Source organism: Pestalotiopsis fici, assembly GCF_000516985.1.
Source record: "Pestalotiopsis fici W106-1 unplaced genomic scaffold PFICI_Scf_3, whole genome shotgun sequence".
Classification (NCBI taxonomy): Eukaryota; Fungi; Ascomycota; class Sordariomycetes; order Amphisphaeriales; family Sporocadaceae; genus Pestalotiopsis; species Pestalotiopsis fici.
In genome coordinates, this window is record NW_006917093.1 from 3,623,862 (window position 1) to 3,639,163 (window position 15,302).

The 15,302-nt window shown below is 50.8% G+C and overlaps 6 protein-coding genes across 6 annotated transcripts; 3 read left to right on the forward strand and 3 right to left on the reverse strand.

Annotated features, from left to right (window-relative positions):
• Positions 1 to 604: 604 nt before the first annotated feature.
• On the forward strand, positions 605 to 1,057 carry PFICI_05240 (uncharacterized protein; the record flags this gene model as incomplete). The annotated part of the gene is made up of 1 exon (XM_007833821.1): positions 605 to 1,057. One exon carries the CDS (start codon positions 605 to 607, stop codon positions 1,055 to 1,057), a length of 453 nt encoding a protein of 150 aa, XP_007832012.1.
• Positions 1,058 to 1,672: 615 nt separating this feature from the next.
• Positions 1,673 to 2,528, reverse strand: PFICI_05241 (uncharacterized protein; the record flags this gene model as incomplete). The annotated part of the gene is made up of 2 exons (XM_007833822.1): positions 1,673 to 1,815; positions 1,871 to 2,528. The coding sequence occupies 2 exons, from the start codon at positions 2,526 to 2,528 to the stop codon at positions 1,673 to 1,675; spliced, it is 801 nt and encodes a 266-aa protein (XP_007832013.1).
• Positions 2,529 to 5,736: 3,208 nt separating this feature from the next.
• On the reverse strand, positions 5,737 to 7,696 carry PFICI_05242 (uncharacterized protein; the record flags this gene model as incomplete). Its single annotated transcript, XM_007833823.1, has 4 exons — positions 5,737 to 5,837; positions 5,907 to 6,167; positions 6,254 to 7,433; positions 7,490 to 7,696. The coding sequence occupies 4 exons, from the start codon at positions 7,694 to 7,696 to the stop codon at positions 5,737 to 5,739; spliced, it is 1,749 nt and encodes a 582-aa protein (XP_007832014.1).
• A 1,432-nt stretch (positions 7,697 to 9,128) lies between these two features.
• PFICI_05243 (uncharacterized protein) lies at positions 9,129 to 10,811 on the forward strand (the record flags this gene model as incomplete). The annotated part of the gene is made up of 1 exon (XM_007833824.1): positions 9,129 to 10,811. One exon carries the CDS (start codon positions 9,129 to 9,131, stop codon positions 10,809 to 10,811), a length of 1,683 nt encoding a protein of 560 aa, XP_007832015.1.
• Positions 10,812 to 11,276: 465 nt separating this feature from the next.
• On the reverse strand, positions 11,277 to 12,308 carry PFICI_05244 (uncharacterized protein; the record flags this gene model as incomplete). Its single annotated transcript, XM_007833825.1, has 2 exons — positions 11,277 to 11,993; positions 12,204 to 12,308. 2 exons carry the CDS (start codon positions 12,306 to 12,308, stop codon positions 11,277 to 11,279), a joined length of 822 nt encoding a protein of 273 aa, XP_007832016.1.
• Positions 12,309 to 13,128: 820 nt separating this feature from the next.
• Positions 13,129 to 15,236, forward strand: PFICI_05245 (uncharacterized protein; the record flags this gene model as incomplete). The annotated part of the gene is made up of 2 exons (XM_007833826.1): positions 13,129 to 13,434; positions 13,515 to 15,236. 2 exons carry the CDS (start codon positions 13,129 to 13,131, stop codon positions 15,234 to 15,236), a joined length of 2,028 nt encoding a protein of 675 aa, XP_007832017.1.
• Between the last annotated feature and the right edge of the window lie 66 nt (positions 15,237 to 15,302).

The window sequence follows — 15,302 nt, forward strand, 5'->3', positions numbered from 1 at the left end:
ACGTTCAATCTCGTGCCTAATGAAGCACTGGGTGTAAGTAGTAGTAATAGTCGTGAGTGACTCAAGTTATGACGAGTATGGCCCAAGGGCGGGGATAAACCGGACTTTAGTCTCTTGGCTCTTTATGTAATAGTTATGCACCTGCAAGCGAGACTTGGGCCAGGTACCCAAGTTATGCACGGATCAAGCTGAGCATTACCAAGGCTTCCAGGGCGTTCGCGTTCAGCTTGGAGCCTTCTGAGCGAACGGCAGCTGCTCTATCGCTGGGAAGCTCACAGCTACACTTCATTACATACTCGACCTGCCATCAACACCACAAACATAATAATCCGCAATCACCAGAGTACCGTCAATTGTTGATTCGATTTGACAAGCACATACGCACAGTCGGAAACCAAAACAATACATCCATCAAATCCAGATCAGGGCAATAGCCAGCATCACATCAATCAATAGCCAAGATGGTAAGCTCTCAAGCCCCATTCCATCCTGTTCACTACCACGATTATCATCGCTGGGCATGTGCCAATAGCTTCCGGAACCGCATTACCTTCTCCAAGTTTCTCAAAACTGACAAGCCCTCTCTTCTCTCCGCTCGTAGTCGATGCGTCTCGTCCCTTCCGCCAACAACCCAACCAGCTTCACGCACCTCAAGACAGCCGGCGCCCCTTCGGCACCCGGTCTACACGACACCCTGCGGCACGGCGTAGGCCCGACCCCGTCACACCTCGAGGGCGTCGAGGCCCCCGTCAGCCGACACCCTCTCGAGTCGCGCCTCAAGGCGTGGCAGTCGACGCAGGACGCCCTGCGCATGGAGACGCTGCGCAAGACGTTTGGCATTGCCGAGCCCATCCGCCGCGGCATGGAGGCCAAGATTGTGAGCGAGGGCTCGTGGCGGCCCGCTGCCCTCGGTGGTGGCGCTGGCAAGAACAACTTGCACGAGGATATCCTGGGTGGCCGTGACACCAGTGTCGACTGGGAGGACGTCTTTACCGGCGAGGAGCAAAGGAGTGCTGCAGGCATCCACGACGAGATGGAGCGAAAGCTAAAGATGTGAGAGATGTTTGTGTAGATGATACTCGTCTTGGTCGGCGAGCATACGAGAACATTCCTGTGGACAGCGCTCCAAGAAGATGTGTCCCGAAATGCGTCACTCGTGGAGAAGACTGAATCAAGCCTCGGGTATCGCAGTATGACTAGGCCGTCTCCGTGAAGCTGTACTATACGCTCACCAAATGAATACGGGCTCGAGGCAATTGTGATAGATCACAACACCGTGGGAAAGGGCCCGGAATAGACAACGAAATGTTATGACCTTATTGTATTTTTGATGCTCATAACAGCAGTCGATGACTGCTTTCTAGAATGCTTATCCAGCTGTACAACACGTGACTCCAACCATTTCCCCATGAAATCAGAACCGAGAGAGAGTAAGACTTTACAAATGAACAGACAGAAGAACACCAATGCTACGCCAGTCACACAGTACAGGCCAACCCGTGAATCTCGTGCGGTGACAAGGAGGCACCATTCCGACTCTCCAGTCTGGCCGCCGTGAAACTTATTGACGGTAATGCCCGTAGTGACCTGCCCCAAGAGGTGCTTACATTATATAGCCGAGATCTGACATGTATCGCAGGACAACATATACGTGCGTCCCAATGCTCTGAGATCATAAAATAACACAACATCCGCTGCGGCCGGATCGTGAGCTCGGTTCCTTGAGCCGCTTATTTGCTTCCTCTTCATCTACTATTTCTTGTGGTTTCACTGTCATGTGAATAATGCTCGTCACGGAGGGCGAAAAATTGTAGTCTGCAGATCCTCGGTCAGTATTGGCACAAGCAGGTCAAGTAGCAATGAAACATACGTGCTAAAGTCGACTTGTCGTCCAGCATCTTGCCCAACTTGATAAGTCGTATGGATGTTGGCTCTCTGGGTGGCGTCTCCCACTCGGTACGCCATTCCCGCAGGATTAATTCTTTCAGGGTGTAGACCGTAATACTGAAAGGGTCCATCTTTCCGTCCTCAGTCACTCCTGTAACGTTGACATTTCGTTTCTTAAGGTACTTTTCGTTGATTTTGAAGGGATGGCGGTTCCCCGTGCTGGGTATTATGATCAAAATATCCACATTTAACTCGCCCGGCGTCGACTGCTCGCCATTTGAATCTGCTGGCCCAATGGCATCGTGATCCTTAGTCTCGGTCGCAGTGGCTGGTGCTTTGCCCAATGCCTTGGCCGAGGGGTGTGATGTGGTTTCGACATCGTGAGATGTTCCGATGTCCTCGGAGTTATCGGGGGCAGATGCTTGCGCGGATTGAGGGTCCCGCGGTGTATTGTCTGCGATGGCTGAGGACGTTGTCGCACCAGGCACGGTGGAAGCCCCTGATTGATCTTGGGCTTTCGGAGATAGATTTTCCATCTCTACAGAGTTGGACGAGTTGGCTTGAAGATGTGTTGATGGCGACTCTGTCTGTTCCTCACGCGAACCTAGATCTCCACCCGGCAACCGTTCCGGCTGTGACATGGCTGCACCTTTCCTTTTTGCAGACGACGACTCCTCTCCGTCCAGTTGGCGGCCCCAAAACGTCGATCTGTCTTTCGCTGTGAGTGGAAATCCCGCGAATCAGGGAATCTGTTGGATATGGCGCCCTCTCGGGGGGTTGAAAGTCGAGCAGCACGGGTATTATCCGATTGAGTTTGATTGAGCTGTCCAGTGTTGATTGCAGCTGCAGCAGAATGCGGATGCCGTAATTTCACGGGGATGTGGAGGTATGCCGGTTATGAATGTACAAGTCCTAGATCCAGTGGCTTGCGTAAAAGGGTCGACGAGTTTATTGCGCACAAGGGGTTCCTGCAAGTAGGCCCAGTGACAAGCAAGTCTATCTCAAGAGCAAGAGAGAACGAATGTAAAACAGTAAATGCGATCGGACGAGAGCATGCAAAAAGGAAGCGAGAAACACCCGTGGAGTTTAGTTGGCACTGCAGCGAAGTCCAGCTGTCGCACCTAATCTCATCCAGTCATGGGGATTTGGGTCAAGTCAACTAAACTGCCTGCAGGAAAGAGGGGACCACTTTGTAATTGATTGGGTGGTGGCAGCTTTGGGACGACGGTTTTGGAGTTGGTATAGGGAGAAAAAAAAAAGAAACAGCCGTCACCAGAAGCTAAGGATGATGGATGACACTTGGAGTGTTGATCTGGGTCAGAAACCGTTGGCGGTCGGTTGGTCGGTCTTTTGCGCGGTCCAGGTAATAAAAAGTCACTGTCACGATTCGCTGCTGCTGCTGCTGCCGCTGCCGCTTGTGCTCGGTGCTGCTCGTCCTGCTGAGGCCCCCAGATCGGTTCGGCCAAGGGATGACGGGAGTAGTAATGAAGAATGGGACGGAAGACCCAAAGTCGACTTGATGGATGACTGCTTCAGAGGTCCAAGGCTTTGGCTTGCGCGCTTGACTTTTTACTGAGCCTTTGCACTCTTGTTGATCTCTTCTGGCTCTCGCCCAAGCTGGGTCTTGAAATGGTCTTGGCTGTTGCTTGGCTCGTCAAATCTGGGTTCTACCTTTTAGTCCAATGTGAGCAAGAAAAAAGCAAGCGTCGCTTCGCTCTTGCGGGTAGACGGGCGGGCGGGCAACCTGAGAATCGAGTACCCGTGGGAAACTATGCAGGCCACTAGTAAAGGGAATCCGGAGGGACGCGAATCCAAAGGCAAATTCGGGGTGGCTCTAGGCGATGGAGGGGGGGACTGGCACTGTAATCTGGACTTTGCTGGGTTTCTCTCAGGCGTTTGGCCTGGCCACTTAGCAGCCTTAGTGCTTCCTAGGCTTGTCCCCAAGCGGCCTAGCACTGTTGTCGCTGCAGGAGGACTGGCGATGGGGAAACGCCATTTGGGCTGGTCAGCCCCAAACCTGTTGCTGTTGCAATGAAGGCAACTTCTAGTGATACCCAAAACGGTAGCAATCGACCAAGTATTTGAGTTTTGAGTTTCTTGTTTGATTGAGCGCTCCAACTTCTGGGCATGATATCTTTGCAATTGTACCTGACTGGCCTAGGTGAACTGTCGTGAGAAGGTTGCAGCGTAGTATTTTCAGGGTCTATTTGATCAACCTCCATCATCACGTAGGAGAAAAGGTACCAGCTGACGGTAGGTAGGTAGTACTGTACGTCCACCCACTACACAACTCTACGGGTAGTACAAAACACAGGTAATGTGGCTGTGAGTGACTGCGAGGTAGCCAAGCTTGCCAACTTGGTTGATCGAATTGAAATAACAATCAATGTTTCGATGGACGGACGTCGACAAATGTAGCAAACGATAACACTGCAACTGGACAACCTCAATGGGTCGCTCAGCCAGCAGCCAGGTCTCGTCCATGACAAAACTTTTGTAGTCCTGTAGGGTACAAGACTAATTCCTACAATGAGTGAACATCTCGACTCGACGGCCTTTGTCATCAGTGGTCATGTCATCAGCTCTGGCAGTATCACCCGTAGTAATACTATGGGCGGCACAAGCCAAATCCTCCCATCCTCCGACCGGACCGATCGGGATCGCATCTATAGTCCACAGCGAAATCCTTTTTCGACAAATGTCAGCATAGCCTTTTTTTTTTCTTTCTTTCTTTTTGTAAAGCCTAATCCAGCAAATTATTAGCAGCGCCGGGAGGACACGTTTAAAACTCGGAACATTTCAGGCACAGGGAGAGAGAGCGAAAGCAACAGAGACCCGACCGATCGATACCCCGTCAAACACAAAAAAGATAATGTTAATTGTGACCCCGTTCATAATCCGGGGAGGAGCCTGTCATTCGACTCAGAAAGGGACATGGGGGCCTCCTGGTAAACTTCCCCCCGGTCCATGGGTGGAAAACTTGGCATGGTGCCCCCCACTCCGTCATACGGTAAATACGGGTCTCATTACTTGAAGCTCAGCTCTCCTCCGCTGGCTCTGTCACATATCCCAATGTGGTATTGGCCGATCCGGTGACAGGTCATGTCATTGTATGGTGTTGCCCTGTTGATTCCCCTTGCCGTTGTATCTCGCGAGATGAATAGACGCCATTGTGTCAACCACGAGCGGAAAATATCAAAACCATAACCGAGTCATGTTGAGAGCTCAGATGTGCCCAGGGTCCGCCCATTGCTGGATTATTGCCTACTTTGCCACCGAGATCAACTATTTGTTGCCTGGGCCAGTCCAGATCCAGGAGATACCCCTCACATAACTCTAAAGTGACGACGAGTTATTCGTCATTTTGTACATTCTCAGCACTAATGAATGTTTTGCAGGATCGAAGAAAATGGACAGCATTGTGGACTTGACGCCGAATTGTCATGCCAATAAACCCAGCAGTAGTGGGACGGTAAAGAAGCATGGTTGTAAAGGACGACGAAAAAGGCCCATCACTTGAAAACTACGTAGTGCCATTGCTTGAGTACAACCAGAGCGACATGTGACTATCACGAACAAGAGGGCAGAGTTGTGCTTTTGCTGGAGTCACTTGAAAATCGTTCATAGGGCACAGAAATGCGCCTAGCAAGTACTCTGTACTGCTCATTCACCCAATGACAGAAAAAAATAAGAAGAAAAATAAAAGACGAAAAGAAGCAAGCTTTACATATTCGTCCATATACATCACACTCCAACTCATATGATTATCTTTCATTCGGCCTTAAAAAGCTATTGAATCCGCAATGATGACTACTCGTGATAGGCGTCAGAGACGAAACAACACTGCAATCATATGCCGCCTTCGACGAGATTGTCCGGGGCTTGCTTTTCTATAGGCGCATCGATTCGCATATTGAACTCCTGCTTGGGATCAAATAGAAAGGTTGCGACTATACTTCAAGTCAGCGATATCCCATAATGATCAGATCAAAAGATCTCCCGCTTCTCAGAATACTCACCGACAGCAGCTACAGCTACAAAGCAAGCTGCAGCGATCCACACATGTCGGAAAGCCGTAAGATATGTTGCGAATAGTGCGTCTGCTCCGGTGCTGATGATTTCAGGGGTGGCACCGGGCATCGACGCCAACGCAGTCTCGTTCTGCATGGTCAATGCCGTGACGAGCTGGCCGGCATCCTCTGGGGGTAGACCGGCCGATACGGCAGCGGCAGCAATATTTTCCCCGAGATGGCTGGTTTCGTCGAGAAACAGGGCATTGACTGTTTTCCCCAGTAAGCACCGTGCTTCGTTAACGTACTCGTGCTCGAATAGATGTAATCAAAAACGACATATAGGGATTACTCACAAATGGCCAAGGCGACGGTTCCGCCGAGCGAGCGAACACTAATAATGAGACCGCTTGCCACAGCAATGAGTTCGGGCGGCGTAGAAAGCTGAGCCGCCGTGATGAGGGAAGTCAACGTCATACCCAGCGCCGTACCCATGAGCACGGGGAAGAACCAGACCGCCTTGCCCGAGGACGCGCTGGACGTGGCCATGCAGATGAAGAATATCAAGAAGACGACAAAAGCCGCAACCGTCACCCAGCGGATGCGGCGCGCTGCCGCGCAGTACCAGCCCGTCACAAAGGCCCCCACGCAGCTCGCGATCAGGACGATGCTGTAGCGCACACCGACGAGCAGTGCGTCCTTTTCGTAAAATAAGCTGACCTGGAAGGCAAAGTAGGTGTTGGCCGCGAAGAAGGCGATCCCGTCACATGCCACCGCAATAAGGCTAATGGTAAAGTTTCTGTTGCCTGTAAAAAGACCGTGATGGAACATGCCGTCCTTTTTGAAAAGGATTTCGTACGTAGTCAGACACAGAAACAGGCCAAGACCGACGGCAAACGTGGCAGACACTCGAGGGTCGGTCCATTCGTACGGGTTCTTTGAGTATGAGAGTCCAACAGAAAATAGAACAAGACCTGTAGTCAGGAAGAAGTATCCGATCCAGTCGAGCTTGGCCAACTTTTCTTTCGTTGTGAACTGCCTCTGCTTCTCCCGAGGGGGCGGGTTATACACAAGCAAGCACAAGACCGCCGCAGCCACGTACCATGCCATGTTGACTAGAAAGTAGGATCTGAAACCATTCGACGCCGGATCACCACTTCTGTTCAAGGCGCCACCAAATAGAAGCCCAAATATCGCCCCGAGGCTGTTGGAGATGGAGTCGACAGCCTGGCCCCAGCCTCTCCATCGCCGTGGCAATATCTCAGAGGTGACGGTGTGCAGTAAAGGCTGAGCTCCAAAGGCCACTCCACTAATGGTGAAGCCTGCTATCAACATGCTCATGGATGTGGCGCGCGCGATAACGGTGCTGCCCACGGCGCCAAACATGGTACAGACGACCAGGAACCATTTCCGACCCCAGTAGTCAGCCGCCTGCGAGACAATGGGCCCGAGGACAACGGTCAGGGTGCCAATGGGCGCGGTAAGCCATATAATGTTGGTGGTATCGTTGAAATGGGCAGCAATGGTATGCCCTTGCTACGAACGAATTCAGTAAATGTGAAACCGTGCAAAACATGGAAGTATACACCTACAGCGCCGGCTCCAACTAATGTTATTAGTTGCGCAAAATAGATCAAGCCAATGGAGGCAATGGCCAAAAAGGTCTTGAGGTGAACAGGATGCTTTGAATTATTCGTCCCACTGGCAGTTATGGCTGATGATTTTGCGCTACTTGCACCGACATCTGCGTGGAAGAGAGTTTCAATAGGTTTTTCATTTTCAAGTGGACTTGTTGACATTTCCCTGCCAAATCGAAACGACTGATGATATTTGATAGCAACAAAAGCACTCGATTATAGTATAGAACCAGGATGCATTACAAACACAGTGATAACAAGGCAAAGATGCTAAATATGGACAGATATCCCGAGATCCCCAAGTGAGACAACATGTGCTGTACGGACTTGAAGTGGGGAGCCGAGCAGATCATTCAAAGACTCGTGGTTAATCATGATCAGATCCATAAGATCTCATTGGCAGATGCTTACCGGTAATTGTAGTACAGCAGCGAAAGTTGCCATGTTAGGGCAAACAAGCTTTCGTGGCTTGTAAGACTACCCTTGTGGCTTTGTCAAGCCAAATGCGAATGCATTTAACCATTTATTCAAAATGTTACCAACCAAAACTAATCAAGCACGGGATTTTGAGGTGTGCATTTTAAAAGCACGGCTATACTGCGCTCTGACTGGCTGTTAGCTGGGCTGAAGAGGCTGAAGAGGCGGAAGTACAGGATTGGATTGTACTTGGTCATCTCCATCAAGAGGAAGAGCAATAACGAGGATAATATGCAGTCATATAAGTACGCAGAATTCTTATACTGCTACTGGTGGTTGCAATTGATGTTTGGCTCGAAAGTCATCTCTATAGTTTCTGACCAAGTATACATTGGGGCCACAACATGGAGCATCAAAGCTAGTGTTGGATTTTAAATTGATGATTTTCCAATTAAATACCCATGCATATAGTCTTGGTGCTTACTTCTTTTTCCCCACGTTGGGTATGAGAAAAGTATTGGTGCAGTTAATGATTGTGTAAAGAAGTGCAAACATGGAGCCCAAGTGCCGAGATTTGCTGGCTCTTTTGGGTCTGCGTCGATATGTAAGCTCAGCTCATCGATTAAGAATTGAATGAATAAAGACTGCAGATCTGACATTTAATTGATCAATTCTATAACCACTGGGTTTGTCGCTTACTGATATTCGCGCCTTCGCTTTCGAGCTCGCCGGGCCGAGCCTTTGATTTAGCTGCAAGAGAAGGAGAATACGGCAAAAGAGGGAGCCGTTGCGGCTCCGAGTCGCAAGCTCGGTACCGGTCAGTTGGGTACGCGGATTGCGGGTTGTGGGTTAGTTTTTTATACTAGCAGCTGAAGCAGTAATATTATAGTGGCCGTCATTGGCTTCGGGGGTAGACAATTACGTCACCAAGCAAAGCCGCCCCTGCTCGGCTATATCGGTCTTCGAGAGGAATGCAAACGGTTACGAATTGATACGCCACTACGACCTCTTCACGAGAAAGAGACCACCTGTGTTATTTGTATATAGACACAACAAGAGAGTCTGATATTGTGCTACCTGGCAATGCTGCATCTAATGAGTTAGCTGACACTGAGAATACTCTGGCGTTCTACAGTGTATGATCAATAAACCAATTGCTTGACTACATATAACAAAAATGTCCGCTTCGTCATTACACGACATTGAAGCCCAGTCCTCACCCTCAAGCACATCAGACTCGGAAACTTCCACAGTGTTACAACCTGCCCGATCCAACCAAGGCGGCGTTCACTCGGACAAGGAGCATGATGGCTATCGGCCATGTCAGTGTGAAGACGGTCTGCGGCGGCTGAGCCGACCGGGCCTCAACCGCAGCGAGAGCATCGTGGCCCGCGTGCGGTCGAGGCCGACGGTGCCGCGGTTCACGCACCCGTTGGCGCGGGAGAAGACGTCGCAGGACCAGCTCGTGGACTTTGACGGGCCCGACGACCCCTACCGGCCCATCAACTGGCCGATGCACAAAAAGGTCAGCACGACGCTGTTGTACGGCCTCGTGACCATGAGTGCCACCTGGGCCTCGTCGTCGTACTCGGCGGGCACGGATCAGGTGGCCGAGGAGTTTCACGTCGGCACACAAGTCGCCGTCCTGGGTACAACGCTGTTTCTCGTGGGCTTTGGTGTCGGCCCGCTGCTCTGGGCACCGCTCTCCGAGGTCTATGGACGGAGAATCGCCGTGCTGATCCCCATGTTTGTGGCAATTTGTTTCTCCTTTGCGACAGCAACGGCGACGAACCTGCAGACCATTATGATTACACGCTTCTTTGGAGCCTTTTTCGCCTCGGCGCCCGTCACCAACACTGGTGGTGTCCTGGGCGACCTATTCTCTCCGGCCCATCGCGGTATCGCAATGGCAGGTTACGCAATGGCTGTGGTTGGCGGTCCGACATTAGGACCCATCGTCTCAGCTGCCGTTGTGGCACAGCCATGGCTAGGCTGGCGATGGACGGAGTATCTCACGGGCATCTTGCAGTCGTTCATCTTGTTGATGGCCATCATCTTCATCGATGAATCGTATCCTCCCAAGTTGCTCGTTTCCAAGGCCAGAAACCTTCGGCACGAGACTGGCAACTGGGCCCTGCACGCCAAGTTTGAGGAGTGGGATGTCAGCATCTCTGAGCTCTCGAGGAAATTCCTGGTCCGTCCGATACAATTGTTGTGCACTCCAATTTGTCTGCTTGTAGCTCTGTATGCGAGCTTCTGTTACGGCATCCTCTATATGCAGTTGGGAGCGGTTCCCATAATCTTTAATGAAATCAGAGGATGGGGTACTTTCACATCGGAATTGCCTTTTATTGCAATACTCCTGGGATCAATAACTGGTGCAGGCATCAATATTGCCAATCAGTTCTGGTACAATAAGGCTTATCATGCTGCAGGCGACCGCGCAGTTCCAGAGAAAAGATTACCGCCGATGATGTTGGGATCCGTTCTCTTTGGAGGCAGTTTATTCATGACTGGATGGACTGCCCAGCCGGATGTGCATTGGATTGTACCCGTTATAGGCTTGTATCTCACGGGAACTGGATTTAATACCATTTTCCAAGCTGCGCTGAATTACTTGGTCGATACTTTTCAAATGTACGCAGCGAGTGCCGTGGCGGCGAATACGTTTTTGAGAAGTTGCTTTGCTGCAGCTTTCCCTTTGGTAGTATCGCCGCTGTATCATAACATTGGCGTTGGACCAGGCTCGAGTATATTTGGAGGCTTTGCCTGCCTGATGATTCCTGTGCCATTCATATTTTACGTCTTTGGCAAGAGGATTAGAGCTGGAAGCAAGTGGAGTAAAGCGAGTGTATTTTGAACGCGCAGATTAGACGATACCAAACATAGATTCTGATTGAACCTGTTATAATAGAAAGACCCAATAATCATTCTTGCAGTTGAAACAAGTTCCATGATGAAAGTGGTGATATATAGTAGGTTATGTAAATATATCATGCAAATTGAAGAACTGAGTATAGTTTAGTATAAACATCTGCATTATTAGCCCAACAACATGTTGTGGCTTTCTTCAACGAACCCACCTTACTCTCCGTAATATACTGGTGGAAAGTGATGGCCGGGAATAATGACCAGTCAAGAGTCCCATTTCAAATGTTGGATTGACAACATCCAGGGTTCGAGAAGCATGAAAGGTACAGTGAGGCAGCCACTTAGTGGCTTGAATATCACTCTCGAGTATAAGTATCTAGGTAAGAAAAGGTGCCTTGGGGATGCATGGTCATTGATACATTTTACTTTACAATGGGTGGTTTATAACCAATCTTTATATTCCGATACTGAAACCGAAAGACCCGTCAAAGAGGTCCAACTCATCGGGGTCACCTCCAGCGCGCATCGCCTTCAAGTCTTTAAAGGATGGCACTTTGCCGCTGTCAAAGAATTTCAAGAGATTCTGCATATCCTCGTCCGTCAGCTCGCACATCTGGTCCCACGTCAGTTGGTCGCTGACTTTGCTCATCCATTTCATCCGCTTTGGTCCTTGGGACGCATCAGGCGCAACCACTCTGAGGTTCTTTCTCAAGACACCAATTCGCTCGATGGCATTACCCACGCCTTTTGGCAGACTGGAAGCAATATACTTGCGCAAAGCAGCCGCCAGCCTCGGCCCCTTGCCATTCGTCGACACCATGATCTGTAGTGGCCCATCGCGATGTACAGAGCCAAAGTAAAAGTCGCATTCAGGCGGCACATCGGCAATGTTGGCTGGAATGCGGAGCTTTTTGCATAGCTTCCATATCTGCGTCGAGGCGTCCGGGTCGTCAATGGCGACAAGAACCATATCGGGAGGTCCCGTCTTCTCTGCTTCTCCCGACGGATGTGGCAGGCTCTCGAGGTCGATTGGCTCAAATAGACGATCTATGTGCTTCACCTGCGCCTCGGTGACTCGGTGTCGCACTTCCGGGTTAAGGCCGGAAAAGGGACAGATGACGGTCACGAGAGCATCGGCGTCGAGCACGTTGAGTATGCGGCCAGCTGCGACCTAAGACAGGACTTGTTAGTTTTACTGAAGCTTCCATCCAAGCGACCCCCCCACGGGAACAGGCGCACGTCTGCAATGTACAAGGGATAGGAATGCAGACAAGTTCAGCAAGGTCCAGATCCATTGGCTCTTGGACGGGTCTTTGTCGTCGATCCTAGGTTTACAAACTTGGGCAAGGAGGTTGAATGTTGGTTGTATTCTTGAACTCACCTCACCACCTCCGACGACCAGCACGTGCTTGCCTTTAATCTGCCATGCGAGGATCAAGCTGCCGCCCCCCTTGACCTCTGGGAATTTGCTGTCAGACTCGGGCATAGTGGACTGTTTCTCACTGTGACAGGACTTGTATGTGTAATATAATGGCTAGGAGCTCAGAAGAGAGCGAAAATTCTAGTAATTCAAGCCATGATTCCGCGATTGTAAACTCCAAGCCTCCACGGAGAAAAGCTAGGCGATGACGGCGACTGACTGACAGAAAAAAATAAAGCCCCCTGTATCCTTGTACTACCCGAGTGCTATTATTTGCTCTGCGACTGCCCACGCAAGCAGTCGAATCCCTGTCGTCACTGACCGATAAGCTGCTGATAGCGGGGGGGCCACAGTGGGGTTGATCAATGACAGCGGAGACTCAGACATTCAGTCTTGGGTTGGGCCAGGTTCGGTGGTCTTGCATCTCCGAGACTGGGGGGTCACTCAGTCGATCGGTCAGTTCAGTTGAAGCAACTCCATCTCAGCCAACCGGGACGACGCCGTGTACGTACGTCTGCAATACCACTTTTTTTTTGTTGATTTTTGCGTTGGCCACGCCAGCTTGTGACCTTGTCCTACTCCTGGTGCCTGGCCTCCCTTCTACCCAGGTAGAATTTGGTTGCCGGTCACTCCCACGATCGACGGATCCTCCCAGTCTGACTCGAGACAAACCATCAGCTCCTGTTCCTGTGCCACGTACCGACCGAACCAGCCAAGCCAACAACCACAACCAGAGCTCCTCAACTGTTGCCTTGTTGCGCGGAAAGAAAACATTTGCGAACTTGAAACAAACCCGCAGAATTCGACTTACTTCCGAGTTTCCGACCTCATGGCTCTCGTCGGCGACCGCCCCCTTTCCTAGGAGACACCTATCCATCTGCCCGCCATGTCGAGTCGCAGACTGGGGGGAGGCCGCGTCCTAGGCAGCGGGAAGGGTCTCGCTCCGCCGAGTGCAGCGACAGCGTCCCCAGCCGTGCAGCGTGCGACGAGCCCATATGCGCCTTCAGATAGTACACCGTCCATCGGGGGTTCGATCGGCGAATCTATCCTGTCCCCTGGTTCAGGCTCGCCGAGTTCTGCCAGTCCACTGCCTGGGCTTGCGCAGGATCTTGCTTCCAATATCAGCTTGGGGGGTCCTAGTAATGGCGCCGCCAAAGGGGCGCTGGTGTGTCCGATTTGTGAGGAAGAAATGGTACGTTGTTGCGCTGAAGCGTCTTCATCTCTGTTCGAGCCGGGGAACCCAAACAAAACTAACACTGCATTGCGACCTAGTTGACCCTGCTACAACTAAACCGCCACATCGACGACAACCACCAGGAGCTCCCGGATTTCCAGCAGGACGAGGTTAAAACATGGTTCGATAAGCAAGTTTTGAAAGCAAAGAAGTTCCAACCTTTATCCCTAATCAACCAAAAACTCCGAGGCCTCGAGGTATTCGAGTCAAACGAAACTGCGCCGCTGCCCACACACACGAGAGAAGTGTCGGCTACAAGAGCTCCCACTATTCTTGAGACTCCTTTTGATCCAGATGAGATCATTACCAAATCCCATTGGCAGAGATCAGGTTTCAATGATGTGTGTACGGATCCAGCATGTGGAAAGGGGCTAGGCGCAGTAAATGGGAGCATCAACTGTCGCAAATGTGGCAGGCTTTTTTGTGAAGAACATACAATGTATCAAATGAAATTGTCCAGGTCAGCAGCACACGAGCCTGTCAGAGGCTACTGGTACAGAGTCTGTGAGACCTGCTACAAGTCGAGGGACGGCTACAATGACCACCATGGCTTCACACGGGACCATACAAGCGCGTTCTCGGAAATACGAAAGAAGAGAGTCGACAGACAAACATTGGAGATTTCAAGACTAGAGAAGAGGCTCACGAAACTGACTCAGCTCTTGGCAAACCCGCCTGAAGAAATGCTCAACGGCAGCGGTGGAGGCGGTACCAGTCTACTGTCACCCGTTGCCTCCTTGGCTGGTCAGAGGAATCAAAGAAAGATGATTGAGCAATCCGTGGTCACTTGGGAAGACGACGCAAAAGTTAGCAAGTGTCCTTTTTGTCAGCAAGAGTTTGGGTCTTGGACTTTTAGGAGACACCACTGCCGGATATGCGGGCGAGTAGTTTGCGCGGATCCGCAAACGGAATGCTCCTCTGAGGTTGGCTTGAATGTGGCCAATCCCAGTGTACCGAAATCCGAAAAGCCCGACGGAAGTCCCATCAGCGTGGATATTAGGATGTGTCGCGACTGCAAATTCACCATATTTGCCAAAAGAGACTTTGTCGAGAGCGTGACACACAAGCCACCCGATCAGCGAGCATATGAGACGTTGCGGCAGTTTGAGCGAGGCATACAACAACTCATGCCCAGCTTTCAGAGGGTGCTGATACCTCTGCAGAACGAAAACAATCCGCCCAGCCATGCACAAATCCAAGAAGCCTCGAAATTGCGCAAGCGCTTGATAGACAGCTTCACAAAATACGATATTGCCGCAAAACGCATTCGAGACCTCAAGACCGCCAGCCCAACGCAAAAACATTTGCAAAAGGCCGTATACCAAGCAGCAAGTGCATTTCTACACATGCACATGCTACCATTAAAGAATCTTCCAAAGATCCTCAAACACTCGTCTTCGGCATCCTCGAACTCGCGTCGACTCATGCCCAACGGACATGCGCCATCACCGCTGCGTAGTAACTCCGACAACTATCTCGACACTGCGTCGGTCACAAGTGAGACCAGCACGGTAGTCTCGGCGCTTGAAACAGAGGAAAAAGACTTGAAAGAACGACTCATTGTGCTAGAAGAGCAAAAATACATGGTACAATCCATGATTGCCAATTCTCAGGGCGCGAGAAGATTCGAGGAAGTCAGCGCCCTGACGCGGAATGTGGCAGAGCTGGAGAAGGAGATTGAAAGTGTAAAGGCAAAAGTTGGTGATGTCGAGGATAGGTGGCAAGGTCTATATGCCAACGGTGGTCTTTCAAATGCTTGAACGGAACCCCAGAGTCGCATGGGTGGATGAGTCGATTACGAGTCAAATATTCTTGGTGTGGGTGCA